We start from the raw sequence: 16,372 nt of genomic DNA, 5'->3' as shown, positions 1-16,372 counted from the left end.
AGAAATTAATTCAATGTACTAAAGCAATGATGAAGGCATTTAAAAGGATGAAATCAAAAGCATTTGATGACAAACGAATAAAATATATTGATGGCAAGGTGCATTATATTAAGAAAAACATCAATGAGGCATACAACACTGATATGATATTTTCATAAAGAACAAGATGTGTTTGTGAAACATAAATGTCCCCGATAATGGCCAATTCCAAAGATGGCCAATGTCACAAAGACAAATATCTTGGTACCAGTAGAAAGATGTTGTCACAAGAAATGCTCATGTGCAATATGAAAGCGCTAATATAAATTTACCATTTAGAAGTTAAGATCAATGTCAAATTTTTAAAAAGTAGGTCAAACTCCAAGGTCAAGATCACTTGGTCAAACATTTTGTTACCTACGGAAAGGTCTTGTCACAAGAAATACTAATGTGAAATATTAAAGCTGTAGCATTTACTGTTCAAAAGTTATTGCCAAGGTTAAAGTTTTCAAAAAGCAGGTCATACTTCAAGATCAAGGGCACAGGGTCAAAACTGTTGGTTCCACGGAAAGGTCTTGTCACAAGGAATACTAATGGAAAATATCAAAGCTCTAGCACTTACTGTTCAAAGGTTATCAGCAAGGTTAAAGTTTTTAGACAGAATGACAGAATTACAGAATGACAGAAGGGACAAAAACAATATGCCCCCGATCTTCGATCTCGGGGGCATAAAAATTTCTCAATGTATTGTTATTCTAGTACATGAACATGTATGTAACAATTTACATCCACTTAACCTCCAAAGAAATCAGTTTTTCAAGACGCCCATTGTATCGCCGTCTCAAGTTCCTGATGTTTGGTATAATACATAATTGCGAGAGAAACAATTCTTGACAATATTCTTCGTAACGTCTATATACCCGATTGTCCTGTGTATTCATATCTCATATGACTTACTTATAAGCATATCTGCACTGCTTTCATAAAGTATCAGTAATTTTCCGGATATGTTTTACGCTATCGCTTCCAGTTATAATGTCGGCTGCTTTCTCCGCTACCATTATCGTTGGGGCGTTTGTATTTCCTGATGGCACATTGCGCATGACTGAAGCGTCTACTACTCGAAGATTTTCTATTCCTTTCACCCTGTGAAATTCAAAGGAGAGTTATTGTAAATCTGCTGTACGTAATCCTAAGCTTCCATAATTTGTTATTATCACTGTGTACTAGAGTTTGATATATCACCACAAGAATTACCACGAGCTCCATTATATTGATCATTCCCATCTACCCCCGAACAATGATATTTATTATCTACATTCGATTGAAGTCAGCATTTCGCAAATTCTATGGTCGTTGTAACGATGTAGTTCGTCAATACAACCTCGCATTGGGTCAAATGCTGTCTGACGTGTTTCATACCGATTGTTAAGCCGTTCTTGGCACACTGATTTTGACTGCGGATAACTCCGTTTACCTGATCAGGATATGGGGCTCACGGCGGGTGTTACCGGTCAACAGGGGATGCTTACTCCTCCTAGGCACCTCATCCCACCTCTGGTGTGTCCAGGGGTCCGTGTTTGCCCAACTATCTAATTTGTATTGCTTGTAGGATTTATGAGATTGATCACTGTTTGTTATCTTCACCTTGCATTCTAAACTGTTTTCTGGGTTTTCCATGCATAAAATTAACATAAACTCTTATGAATAATCCAATTCAGATTTCCAAAAAATGCCACAAGTAAATGGTCTTTAGTATAACGTCGAAATTGATTCGAGTCACGCTGCGTTGATCAGGATACCATTACACATGAAATCAACTGATATAAATATGTTAACGTCGATAGGAGGTAGAGATTCCAACAGAAAGCATCCGTAGTGAGCATGCTCTCGTGATGAGCTAAAACTAGGTATCAATTAAAACGCATTTTGGGCGAGTTATTTTTCGTTGTACATAAACACACAGGGGCTAAGCCCGTTTTGGGCCCGAACTCTGTGATACCATAAATATAGAAAGGGGTCTAATTCTGACACAGATAAAAAACTGAATTCCGTTGCTGTCATAGGCGAGAAACGACTCCGTGACCTGGACCGGTAAATGTCCTATTAAAAATAAACAAGTGAAATCGAGAGAACGATGACGTATATTTTTTGTTATTTTAAGAACCAGTGATTTGAAATTTGGCATGCAAGTAGTTAAAACATTCATATATGCAAGGAAAACGACAAATTACGCATAGCTTACCTAGTTTAAGATTTTTTAGACATTTGAAGCGAGTGGTTAGCTCTTTTTATCTGTGTCAGAGTTAGGACCCCTTTCTATATTTATGGTATCACAGAGTTCGGCCCAAAACGGGCTTAGCCCCTGTGCATAAACAAGTAACAGTGCATTGCTGGTCTCCATAACGTAGGTTGACTCATAAGGAATTAACTCTAAATAACTCCTAATTATTTTTTATATGTAAATGTACCTGAGTAGTGGATCAACAACAGCTGTGGGGTCGTCAGGTGCCCCCATCCTACACGTGGATGTTGGATGATACACGGTGTACGTATAATGTTTGATTCGACAGATCCAGTACTCGTCTGATGGGTATGGAAGACTGTTACAAGGTGGGAGGTATTCTTCATACGGATCCATAGGTGAGGCACCGACAGATCGAAATGCTGTAGTGTTAGCTACCTTCATATACAGATCTAATCCTGGATAAAAACCATGACAATGTTTCATACTAAAACATTTAATATATCAGTATTCAAAAGAAAAGACATACCCCAAAACAAGAAAACTAAATTGAACTGTGGAAATTCAACACATACAGCAAAATTATGCAATGTTAAAGAATTATGTCTATTCTTTCTTAGTACTGAGTGTTAAGAGAACATGCCCTTACTTTAGGATGAAATGATCATGAATATCCAACGCTAATTTACAAAGGATATGATCGTGGCTAATCTATGCTTACTTTAGGGGGACACATCCATAGGTATTCTATGCTTTCTTTAAAAGAATATACCTATGAATACCCTATGCTGACTTTAGGAGGATATGACCATGGATAGTCTATGCTTACTGCAAGAGGATTTTCCAATGGATATTCTATGTTAACTTTGAAAGAATATACCTATGAAGTCAATGTGCAAGACAAACAGAAATATCGAAATGTCATCATTCATTGGGGGGGGGGGGGGTATTAAACAATACATACCCAGATATATTTCATGTTTTAAAATACACTATGTTGAATAGCAGTAAGAGATTATACAGATAATATATGTTATTCATAAACTTTTGTCGGCCTTTGATTTTGTATGAGTGTGACTTCTTTCATGTAGGTCTGGACACATATATGAATCTTATCTTTTTTAAACCAATGAAAAGAAAATTAGAGAATGTCAACTGTTCATCGAAGACTTATGAAGTCCGGTCCATTGAACATGCCTATGATGTAAACTGAGAAAATTTGACCTCAAAGTAAGAGATTCTAGAGTAGTTTGCTACTAAACATTACGCGAGTATATACGGTAATTCATGAACATACAAAACACAACACGATCGTAACATTGCGACAGTCGTGCTATATATGGGGATGGTCCAGGGGTCTGTGTTTGCCCAACTATCTATTTTGTATTGCTTATAGGAGTTATGAGATTTATCACTGTTCGTTATCTTCACCTTTCATTCATAATACTTATATTTCCAAATTTTTACTTTCGCCTCATGAATGTGAACGTTATGTATATGAATCTTTATAAATTATAACTACTTTAATGACTGGGAATTCTCCGACAGAAATGAAAATGATAAATAAAACGCTCCATGAAGTATCCTGAAATGATGATTTCTTTACCTTTCACTAAAGTCTTTATATCATCGGGGTGATCCAAATAGTTTGGATCTATTAGCGGTGAAGCAAAAGGATCGTTGCTCTGAAGACGAATGGTTCCTCTACTTTTGGGTTTCAGAAGCACATTTTCTGCGAAAAATGTTCCTATACCTTTATTGAAACTATTTTCAAATCTTCTCTGGATGCCCTCTTTATTCTGTAAAAGTAATTACTATTATTTACCTATTTTCCCAAAATGGTGCGTAAAAGGGGGAAATCATAATGATATTTACAACTCAAAACAAGCATTGCTTCTCAAGCAAGCAAATAAATCAATATTCCTATTGTGACAGTATTGTTTTGTTTCATACATGTATGTTAAGTTTTGACAAAATATATTTTTTTAAATAGATACAAAAGAAAGCTGCTGAATGGCTTGCATATACTTTGATACTATTTCAAGATGTGTTTGTGAAAAAGTAGTATATAACTTGACAAATTTCAGTTGTGGCAAATTAGACCTTGACCTATATAATTGACAATGATTCTTGATATTCATATACTTTGACCGTGGCCTTTCATTTTCCGAGGCATGAGACAAAGTTGTACAAACGATAGTCAAAATCAAAGAAAAAAGGCTATAAAAATATGGAATTTTTTTCTACGAACACAAATGACTTTCAATAAATAAAGAGAATCTTATCACAAAGAAAGATGCAAACAGATTTGTAGTTTATCATCTGTTCATATATATATATATATATATATATATATATATATATATATATATATCCTATATTGTATCTATTCCAGTGTGTATCTATCTTATATTGTATCTATTCCAGTGTGTATCTATCTTATATTGTAACTAGTAAGTATCTATTCCAATTTGCATCAATTCTTCATGTATTGTAGTATATATTCCAGATTGTATAGATTCTTCATGTACTCTAGTACGTATTACAGATTGTATCAATTCTACATGTATTCTAGTAAGCATCTATTCCAGATCCCGACAATCCAGCGTTCTATTTACCTCAGATTGAGATTATACTAGTAAGTATTTCTACCACTTGCTACAAACAACATGTTTATCTATCACATGTTTCTCTATCACAGTGTTTCTTTATCACAGTGTTTCTCTATCAGTGTTTCTCCATCACAGTGTTTCTCTGTCACAGTGTTTATCTATCAGTGTTTCTCTATCACAGTGTTTCTTTATCACAGTGTTTCTCTATCAGTGTTTCTCCATCACAGTGTTTATCAGTGTTCACCTATCACAGTGTTTCTCTGTCACAGTATTTATCTATCAGTGTTTATCTATCACAGTGTTTCTCTGTCACAGTATTTATCTATCAGTGTTTTCTATCACAGTGTTTCTCTGTCACAGTGTTTATCTATCATAGTGTTTATGAAAGGTGAAGACAACGAACAGTGATCAATCTCACAACTCCTATAAGCAATACAAAATGGAGAGTTGGGCAAACATGGACCCCTAGACACATCAGAGGTGGGATTAAGGTGCCTAGGAAAGAGTAAGCATCTCCTGCCCTTTATCTTGATCAGGTAAACGGAGTTATCAGTATTCAAAATCAGTGTGTCAAGAACGACCTAACAATCGGCATGAAACACGTCAGACAGCATATGACCCAATGATAGGTTGTATTGGCTAACTAGATTATTATAACGACCATAGAATTTGCGAAATGCTGACTTTAAACAAGACTGCTGAAACCCCTGCACATTGTTTGTCAGTAGCCTGCCTCGATTTAAAAACTGACCATACCCAGAACAAACTCCTGCGTATCGAATCAGTTGAAATATATAAACATCATAGGCAGGTGATGATGGAATATTGCTACATAAATGTGGGAAGTTGACGACCACAATGTTTATCTATCACTTTGTGTATCTATCACAGTATTTATCTATCAATATCTATTACTATATTACATAATCTTACCTTTGAATCAATGTTTAGAGATTTAACTAATTTGTCGGCAAAACTGGGGTGTACACTGACACTGTAAAACGTGAACTGTGTGGAAGCAGATGTATTTTCGTCATCTGTCAAGAAAACACTGGCTTCTCCATGTGGCTGACTCAGTGTACCTAGACACAAAACATGCGGATGTTCTTAATGTTTTCATCATCAGCTGTATACAATAAACCTCATTTTCCTTTTGGAATGTGATCCCTTTTAAAACATTTAGTTATTGTTGGACTGACAATGATGCAGTGCTTTATGACAGTTAAAAATTCATGATAATTTTATGCACTAATTATTCGTTATCTTCACCTTTCATTCACACATTTTATAGCCAAAATTACTATGTCGATATTTTTCGTTAATAATACTATGATTTCAACAGTACTACTAGTAGTGGTGGTGGAATTACCTGATCTGTAAGCAAGATATTTCAATATTGTGCTCAAGGATGGCGCCGTGCTTCCACCACTAGTTGAGTTGTCATTGAAAAACAAGACGGTCATGATATGATCTTGCAAGTTTTCTCCAACAGGCAAGTCGGACACCAGTGGAATCTGTTAGAAATATAATAATACCTTATAATCATTTTGTCTGTTTGTCTGTCCTTCTGGTTAAAAAGTTTTGAAAGCTTTACATCCTTTGCTGCTGAATGGTTTAAATTTACATCAGTGACAATGGGACAACAATGGTCTAGATTAATAATGAGTTGTCAGGGTCAAAAGTCATCGTAAAGGAAATGAATTTTTAATCATAGCTGATTTATCTCTCAAACGAAAGTCACAGAAATCCATACAAAGAAAAGGTCATAAGCTAGATTAACAGGAGATAAATGTGTTTTGCCATATATTTACTTTTCAACTTGCGGTCAAAATACGTCACACACAGATCTCAGCATGGAAGAAGGATGACCTTTAATTCTGGGGGTCAAAAGTTACAAACGTCAGATTAACAAGATACTGCTGAAATGAAATTATTTTTCTGCCATAACCGATTTATCTCTGAACGTACAGTAACAATACGTCACACGCAGACTCAACTTAGGCGAAGGACGAGGGTTCAGAGTCAACAGGTTAAGTGTCAGGTCAACATAGTATAGGCCTTTCCGAAAACATGAGTTATCTCTCTTTGTATTCTTACATTTAGTGTGAATATGACAACTTCCGGGTAGTAACACAGTCAGACTGCGCATATATTATATATATAGTTATATTAGTATGGGCGCTGTTCAAAATCGAGAACAGATGCAATCATTTGTACGAGAGAGTAAGAAAATGTTAATGAAAAAAAAAAAGAATTTCTTGATCGAGTCGGGGGTGATTTTCGGGGGGAGGGGGAATTTTAAAAATTAAATTGGAAATCACCCAGACATTCATTTGTTTACATATGTCTCCAATAACGACTGACATAATTATTTTGTAGGCAATTTTCTTTATTACAGATATTTAAAACGTCGAGTGTCTGTGGTGAGAAGATCTTGCATACATGTAAAATGCCCCCCCCCCCCCTCTTTTCAAAATAAAAAAATCAATTAAATTAGGAAATCAACGCTTTCATTGTTTTATCAGGGCTAAATTTATTCCACCACCACCAATCGACTCTTTCAAAAATAAACCAGATTGCAATCATAGGGTAACTTTCTCCAAAGTACCTGGACGTGCAAATCATTTTGTACACTGCAGCATGAAGCTAGGATTGTTAATATCAACTGATATGTTTAAAATGCAGTAAAATAGGTAACTAAATAATATTTTTTATTAATTTTGTTGAATATTCCTAGACTGATATAAATTATTTTTCATAGACCTGTGTGATCCCGGGGGGGAGGGGGTATTCTCAAATGTACTCTCTGGGGGATAGGTAAGTTTACCCCCCCCCCCCCCCCTAATACAATGCTTTTGACATCTCTGTATCTTCCCTCTTTTATTCGTTTTAGCTCCCTTGAAATCTACTTGATTATGTATAGGCACGTATCGTGTCCTAAAAGAAATTGCAATGACCGATTTAGATACCCCCTTTAGCCACAAATTTACAAAATAATTTGAGTAAAACTCCAAATATTTTACTCAAAATGGCTGTATTTACAGGTACATACTCTTGTCGACTATAAATTCAGGGTGTTCAATTATACGTTATTTTATTTTCAAAGCATTACATGTCTAAATGTCAGTTTAAAGATGATTTGTGACGACGAATTTCTTTATGGTTATACTTGTATTTGAAACTGTATAAAATTTGTGGGCAGACAGCTGGAAATCTGTCAGTGGCCGGCCTCTGTTTCATTTACAAGTAGGCCTACAGGCTGGGTTAAATTTTACTCACCAATCGAAGGAGATGAACATTTTCAGAATCCAGATGTGTCAGTCCGACATACCCAGACGTACATCGTGGCAGAACTTTCATCGCTGAATGTACATGTACTACATTGATATTGAACAAGTAGCTTCTGATATTTTATTATAAATCTGACTGTGTTAAAACACGGGCTAAAGATCCTGAGGAAATGTATGCAATATATGATATATACTAATTTCAGTTAAAAAACACGTGAAATCCTGGAGGGGAAGGGGGTTAGTTAGAATAATCTTACTGCGTCTCGAGACAGGCCCGTCGTAGGAAATTACATCAGTTTAACGATAGAACATCCTATCGGAGAGGGGGGTGTCCTCCTCTACTTACAACATTAATTTTCTATTATTTTTACAGGCAAAGTTGGTTATTTTCACGTGTATGAAGTAAACCTATGCATTGAGATCTTTTATTAATGTTAACATATTTGTTGGCGTGATTACTGTAAAATTATACAGCAATATATATGCGGCCTTCTGCACTGTTGATAATGACGCTTCTCGAATTATACTACCCGGAAGTCTTAACCTACTGTTACGCAAGCGTACAACGTTCCGGATCAAGGAAAGATAACTCATGTTTTTGGATTGGCCTATTCATAAAATGTAATTTAAGAGGTTGTTTCGTCATAACTGATTAACTTTTCAACTTATAGTCACAATCACGTTTCATAATAACAATAGAGAAGTACGATTCTTATCGCTTAGGAGGTGAAAGGTCAACACGGTACTATTACAACAAAAGGGTTTTTCCACTATAACGGTTCTAACTTTAGAAGATGAAAATAACCAAACCTCTGTACCCCTAAATTTGTTAGATGATCTTTCGGTCCAATGCCAGACAACATTAGGATCTGAGGACTGTTGATAGACCCTGCTGAAAGAATCACTTCCTTCCTGGCCGATATATTATGTTTCATAATGTCTTTTATCAAGGAAATACCTGAAGCTTTCCTATCATCTATAAGAATCTGAAAAAAAAAAATACCAAATACAATGTCTATACATCATCATTTAAACAACGTGTGTAATTTCGAAATGATATGCAGAATGGTTTAAAGGGCAAGTACGGTGATTTTCCTAAAACTTGAGTTTTATACAGAAAAATGTCTGTCGTACACTTATGGATTAATTTCCATGGCAATTTTGATAAAAATCACTTGGCGTGAATTACACGGCGCTATCAAACTTTTACCTGAGCGATCGGTAAATGTGTTGTGACGTGAGTTATCGCTCGTAGCTTATGACATCATCTGAGACAACTTTCGACTGCATTGATAGGGTTTTATAGTGTTAACATAGAAAAGTCCTGTATTTATGGTACAATGCGCTGCTTTGAACTGCAATGGGAAATCGGGACAGGGATTAAGTATATTTCTTTTCTCAAAAGATACTAAATTTCGAAGAATTTGGATACTGAAACTGAAAAGAGACACTGAGATTTGTGACTAGCCACGAGGATCAGTGAGTGACACTTTAATTAACGAGGATCAGGTTTCCATCATCCTGTTTGACTCCAAACAAAGTGCAAAGTGATGATTAACTGGACATCCTACAAAACAAGTGGAGGGGTGTATTTTAATTATATAAAAATTTCAACCCAAAAAGGGGGGATGCACGCAATCCACCCCTCTCTACATCCACCACTGAATGCTTTAATGCGACATTGTATTCAATGGGTTTGCGATTGCACATAAAAATTAATGTCACCCATTACATAGTTCGAATTGATTTTATTTCTTTTATAAAATGAAATATCTTTCGAATATTGTCGTGCTCATACTATATTTATAAGGGACTCATCGTCATCATTTCATTTCTTCACTATATATATATATATATATATATTGAAAAAATAAAATATAGTAAAAATGGAAATGAATTTAAGTTCAAAAACCCAATTTGATAAAACCTTATTTATTGCGAGGTCAGTCCAATTTCCAAAGCTTTTTTTTTTCAAGTTCATTATGAAATCAAATACAAGTTTTTCCTTTTCCTAATATGTTACATTCCTAATGTGCTACATATATATCATGAATCATTTTGGCAAAATTTCACACCTCAAAATGCTACAATTCGTTAACTTTTGTGCCGTAATATATCAATTTCGCATTTGACGTGTGTTGTGAAAAAATTGCATGTACTAATAGGCCTAATTTACATTTTATGATATTGTATCTACATGTAGATGTTGTTTTTTTTTAAAGGGGGGGGGGGGGGGGTTACAAATAACGTTGTGCACAATAAGTTTTTTTCTTTTGTCTTTTATTGTTCTTTTTTCAAAAAGGCATTTTTCAGTTAAATATATATCTAGCTAAACACATTATAATTTGAATCTGATCAATCTCATACAAATAAATCCCATAATAAAAAAAAATACAAACGTGAGAGTCAATCTAGTTAAATACGCTCACAATCGCTACAATAGAGTATACGGCGAGTATCTATGAAGTCTGATTTTGATTAGCCTCGATTGTGTAAAATACAAAGGTTATCTTTTGATAGAACATTTTTTTTTCAATATTATTCCCAATTTTCTATGGACTGACCCGGTAAATAATTTCTAAATAGATTACAATGAGATATTTGTCGAACATATAAATGTATATATCATATAAATATTATTATCTGATGGTTTCGAAACGGGTGTAGGTACAAACATTATAAACTCAAGTGTATTTACGGTATTTCATCGTCACCATCCACGGTGTTGCTAAAACTGGCAATTTCTCACAGAAATTAAAACGATGATATACAGGCGTAAACAACTACAATTGTCTCAGATGACGTCATAAGAAAGGGTGACAATCCCTTCATTCGTTTCTATAAACAACGATTTTGGAATAGGTATTTTGCGCATTTACCTGGATTTAAAAAAAAAAATAAACACATCAATAAACTTTTCAAAATGGGTTTTAATGAATTATAAACTTTATTTTCAAATCTATTTTTATTACACTTGACCTTTAATAAAAAAAAAAAAACTAAAGAATATTGATATATAGAATATGGAATGACTGAAACTGTAGCTCCCTTACACTATATCATCACTATTTTTTGCGGGGGTACTTTTCGTTGATTGTGTGATATGAATATTCCCGCGAATTTAAATCTGACAAAAAAAAAGGAAAACTGAGTTATGATGACAGCTTTTCAACTACAAAATCAAATTCTCGTGAACATGATACGTTTCCTATATCCACGAACAATTTGCAGTACGAAAATATAATGTTGTTTTAATGTATTACACACGTACATAAATTGGTAAAAAAAAAATGTTATTTAATATTAATTCGTATTTGTAAAATCTGAAATTCTTAATTATATATAAATCAATATATAAGAATGAATGAGAGATTTTTAGATTTTGCGATAGACATTTCTCGTGAATTAATACAGACATTAACTACTAATGTATGATACAGTATGCTGAAGATCAGTATTCATATATAAAGAACCTTAAAAAATTTGGCATGTAGCTGAAATTACTGTAGAATATAAAGTCGTTCGTGTATGTATGTTAAAATAACCATAGAGAATTGACATTTTGCAGCAGTAAATGTACCTTGGTAACAAACGATTTTGTTAGAACATGAAGATTCGGACGATGCATGACCGGTCTGAGAAAGGCTTTGGCTGTACTCCATTTCTCTCCATCCTTAACAGTTTCTTGTGTTGGACAATATCCTAAAAGGTACCAACACCATAAAGGCATAATATACATTATAGTATGTACAGAACAAGACATGATGCATGATGGTATATCATATCACGGTTATTGCAAAGATCAAAGGAATACCGCGGTCATTATTCTGCGATATATCTTCATACGTAATAACCGACTAAGATAAAATTGATACATATCTCGCTTGCACTTCGTGTTTTGCTAATGCAACAAACATTCTATAAGGTTCATAACTGATAATTTTATTCCATAATTACAAAACTTAATCAATATATGTTACAAAACAAATTTACAAATGATCAAAGAAGTTCCCTCCCTGCTCAAAGGCCGTAAGTGCAGAAAATTCCAAATTTCGGTTTCCCTTGGCATCATTGCTTTATTCTTAATTATGCTGCTTTCTTTTCAAAAATGAGAATCCGGTCGGTGTTCACTTGATATATGTCTTACCTTTCTCACACATGTGCATACAATAATTCAGAAATCATCGTGAGAAGAAACCCCTGGATCAAATTATCAGAGTCAGTTATACCGTTTTAACGATTAATACTTGTGGACATAAACTTATGGAAGGTTCCGTCAGATCTGTCTAATTTTCTGCACCGTTTACAACACAAATATAACAAGTCTACACTCTCAAATAGTGTTTAAGGTTAGAATTAAGAAACACAAGTATTGACTTGGAAACTTTTTTTAATTCGTTTACTATCAATAACTATCTAATTAGAAAATACTGGGGGGGGGGGGGGGGGGGGGGGCGCAGCAAACTGAATGGTTACATGCTATGCACAAATTTAGGTCTGCACCTTAAATTAAAATATTACGCTGCTCGAATTTCCTTGCAATAAAAAGTAGGCGCACAGTTTAGGCAAACCCCGGATTCTTAGATTTTCATGGATAATACCTCGGGATTATAAAGTCTACAGATCCTGTGAATTAAACGCAAGTCGTTGTTTCACTTCATACGAATATGTGAAATTCAGATGGTGTAGACGAACAATATTAATTGACATCAATACACAGCTGGCGAAACGAAATTGATTAGTAATCGCAAAAACGACTGACGTAACCTGAGCTACGGAGATGCCGACAGGGTTTTTGTTTCCTACACAAAAATTCGTAAAAATACATCGTTTAGTATTACTGTGCTGACTATCAGTTAATCTAAAATACCTTTATTCATACTTTTAAAAAAATGTACACGTATTTCATTTTTCTAAAACCAAGCAAACCGCGGCGCAGCTGTGCTTTTATCGGGTGACAATTGACACTGTTACAGGTATTTGCAATGTGCAGGGCCGTAAATTAACCTTCAATTTGGAGGAGGCAGGAAATTATGCGGGGGGTCTGGGGGCCGCCCAGGCCCCCAGACGCTGAGCACATTTTGTGCACACTGAACACGTTTCGTGCAAAATCCTTGATTCTAGGGCCTTCTAAGATGTTACTTGACTAACTCATTCTAAAAGAAAGATTTGGAATGCTTTTTAAGGGAGGTATCATGTTCTTAGTTATTGGAAACAACATAAATTCTAATGAACTTTAAATTTTAATTTTTTTTGGCTCAAAAGTTGGAGGAGGCAGCTGCCTCCTCCGCCTCCATGTAATTTACGGCCCTGATGTACGTATAACATGTAAATGCACTAACCATACAATTTGTTAAGTTTGTTTGAGACACACTAATGTGGCAGGGTTAGACTTCCCTGCTAGATTTACAGCTCGGTCGGTCGTGGCAGAAGTCCCACATTCGATCCCCATCAAAGGAATCATTCTGTTTCTGTTAGACTAATATGTCTTGATTGCATAATACACGTTACTTCCATTTATATGATTAAATGGTTGGTTGTATATTGTTTAATGTCCTGCTCGAGAATTTTCACTCATATGGGGACTTCACCATGGCCGGTGAAGGGCTGAAAAAATTAGGCCTGTGCTCGGCGCCCACGGTCTTGAGCAGGGAGGAATTTTATTGTGCCACACTTGCTGTGACACGGAGTCTCAGTATTTGCGGTCTCATCCGAAGGACCGCCCCATCTAGTCGCCTCTTACGACAAGCAACGGGTACTGAGGACCTACTCTAACCCGGATTCAATTAAAGCTCTAAAACTATATTCGCTCATTTCAAGAATACCATGATGATTAAATCTGTTTTCTGCAATATACAGGGTTTGAAATGTTTGACTTTCATGAAGTTCATCAAACCTGTCTGTGTTTTTCCGTTACAGTCTACCACCGGAAATCCTAACTCCTCCATCGCTCGTCTATACACGTCATTTAGGGGCGTGGCCGTCCCGTCACTCACAGTTAGGAGACCCCCTTTTCCATGATAAGCTACATCACGGCATATAACAGACAAAAAAATAATAAAAAATAGTTCATCATCTCTGTGAATTTGATTTGGTACGGTCTTAGAATTTTCAGCGTAATAACATAAACAATCACCTGAGCTTTGTAAGTGTGGTATCTGATTGTCCTCAGATTTAATGAAATATGGCAGAACATCTCTATAACTCCAACCATCGCAGCCTTCTTTAGCCCACTGATCATAATCAAAGCGACTCCCCCGGACGTAATTCATGTTGTTGATGGAGCTTGATCCACCCAAGACTCGTCCTCGGGGCCATGCACATCTCTAAAAATAGATTTGATTACGAATGTAGCTAGCTAGCTAGCTAGATAAATATTCAGTTGTAGCACATATTCTAAAGGTCCATTAAAATATAATTTTTGTGTATCGTGGAAATAGTTGATATGTTGAATAGAGTAAGAGATTGAATGAAAATTATATCCATTGGAAAGTGTTGACACTCATGTTGTGTAAAGATGGTCGAGAACATAACCCAGTTAACCTTGTCTTTCATCGCCAGGCAAGCATTCTTTTGTGGGACGGTTTTGAAGGCCCAGTCGACGTCAGTGTTCAGAAGGTCTGGGGCCCCAAACGGCACACGGATTACAAAATTATCCTCTTCAGATCCTCCAGCCTCTACGAGAAGTACCGAAAATCGTGGATCCTCAGAGAGTCTGTTGGCAAGAACACAACCCGCCGAACCTGCACCAACTGTATTCAGAAAAGAGGCATGCCACAACGTTAGCCACAAGAGAAGGGTTTATTTCCCGGGTTTTCGGATAATTTTCATGGATTATATCTAAAGATATACACATTTCTCCTCAAAAGATCGTAATCGAACGATCAAACATGAATTTGAAATGCATTAACATTTTTGTGCCGATTAACAACATTTGCTACTGACAACGTTTTTTTTTCTTTCCAAAATGATGAAAATGGACACTGAAATCATGCTTATAGAAATAAAATGAATACATTTTATTGAATGGAATTTTAGTTTGCCATTCCGTTTCTCAAGCAAATTTTTCGTAGAATTATATCGGGAAAGGATCTTTTGAACATTCCTTAAACTTTAGGAGTTTGATATATTTGTACTAATTACTGTCAGAGTATACAAAGAGATACACGTACATATCAACCCATCCATTGGTTATTTATGTTTGTACAGTGTAGTAGATGTCCTTAAGCAACAATAATACATCGCCATAATGGCCGATTTCCTTTTGAAAATATAAATATCATGAGCAATACATGTTTATCAGTTTAAAATCTAATTTCCTAGCTGGGTAGCTCCGTAGGTTGACGGTTCGACTGCTGGCGCAGGTTTTACTAAACTTCTTACCTTACAAAAAACATTCTGACTTAGGAATTTCGTGACTAAGTTCTTACTTAAGATACCACGCTTCTGTTCTACTAAATTAAATGTGTTCCTATGTAGTTAAAAATTCCATGATGACGAGGTTGATCTTAATGTTCTCACAAAATGTTCTGGAACAGCATGAGGACAGTCATTTTATTTAGATGAAAGAAAATAACTTAATGAAAATATCTTATATCATTAAGGCCTATAGGCTATCCTAAAGTTACGATTATTTTTTCTAAAGAAAGGTAAGTTAAGAAGTAGTTCGTACGTTCGAATCTAGCCGGAATTTTAATTTATTTCAGATTTCTTTCTACTAAAACTGTATTTTCACTAAATAAATAATGTAAATTTGAAACTTTTCAGTTTCCAAATACTATTGCTATTGTACATATCCTCCACTTTTCATTCATATCAGATTTCTCTGGTGTGTTAGATTGGCTTCAGCGGCCGCCATATTTCTTTTTAAGGAAGTATACTTCATCGTCAAAATGACTGACTTCCTTTTAAAAACAGGAATGAAAATATCAGCAATATTTGTCTATTCCTTTTAAATTTGATTGCCTAGCTAGGTCTGGGGCTTAGTCGATTCGACCGCTGAACTGTAAATCGTGGGTTTGAGTCTAGTAGGGGTCTTATGAGAAAGCATTTTTCTTTGACCAAATAAAGTAAACCCAATTTTAGAATATTAGTGTACATATCCTCCACTTTTCATCCATATCAAATTCCTATGGCATGTTATTCCTCCTTAAGCTACATAGTTTTGAAAGATAGACCATTCCTTATTTTTGAAGAAAAAAATATTTTGAATTTTTTATGTTAAACATTAAAAATATAAGTCATTT

The 16,372-nt window shown here is 35.2% G+C and overlaps 1 protein-coding gene across 7 annotated transcripts in view; it reads right to left on the bottom strand.

Moving 5' to 3' along the window:
- Nucleotides 1–16,372, bottom strand: part of LOC125675942 (alcohol dehydrogenase [acceptor]-like) — a 44,842-nt gene that overhangs the window by 24,902 nt on the left and 3,568 nt on the right. For 3 of the 7 annotated variants that reach the window (XM_056157926.1, XM_056157924.1, XM_056157925.1), the window contains exons 3-11: nucleotides 14,670–14,878; nucleotides 14,023–14,452; nucleotides 11,707–11,828; nucleotides 8,945–9,112; nucleotides 6,206–6,350; nucleotides 5,770–5,918; nucleotides 3,831–4,023; nucleotides 2,451–2,682; nucleotides 937–1,125 (exon numbers count right to left, since the gene is read on the bottom strand). In XM_056157926.1, the coding sequence (XP_056013901.1) occupies nucleotides 960–1,125; nucleotides 2,451–2,682; nucleotides 3,831–4,023; nucleotides 5,770–5,918; nucleotides 6,206–6,350; nucleotides 8,945–9,112; nucleotides 11,707–11,828; nucleotides 14,023–14,452; nucleotides 14,670–14,878 (1,814 nt within the window). In that variant the 3' untranslated portion in view covers nucleotides 937–959. Of the gene's footprint in view, nucleotides 1–16; nucleotides 1,126–2,450; nucleotides 2,683–3,830; nucleotides 4,024–5,769; nucleotides 5,919–6,205; nucleotides 6,351–8,944; nucleotides 9,113–11,706; nucleotides 11,829–14,022; nucleotides 14,453–14,669; nucleotides 14,879–16,372 lie in introns of those variants that run through there. The other 4 variants (XM_056157928.1, XM_056157929.1, XM_056157922.1 and 1 more) reach the window with 2 other exon arrangements.

This window comes from Ostrea edulis, chromosome 3 (assembly GCF_947568905.1).
Source record: "Ostrea edulis chromosome 3, xbOstEdul1.1, whole genome shotgun sequence".
NCBI classification, from domain to species: domain Eukaryota; kingdom Metazoa; phylum Mollusca; class Bivalvia; order Ostreida; family Ostreidae; genus Ostrea; species Ostrea edulis.
Note: the sequence above shows the minus strand (reverse complement) of the source record. Positions and strands in the feature narration are given on the sequence as shown.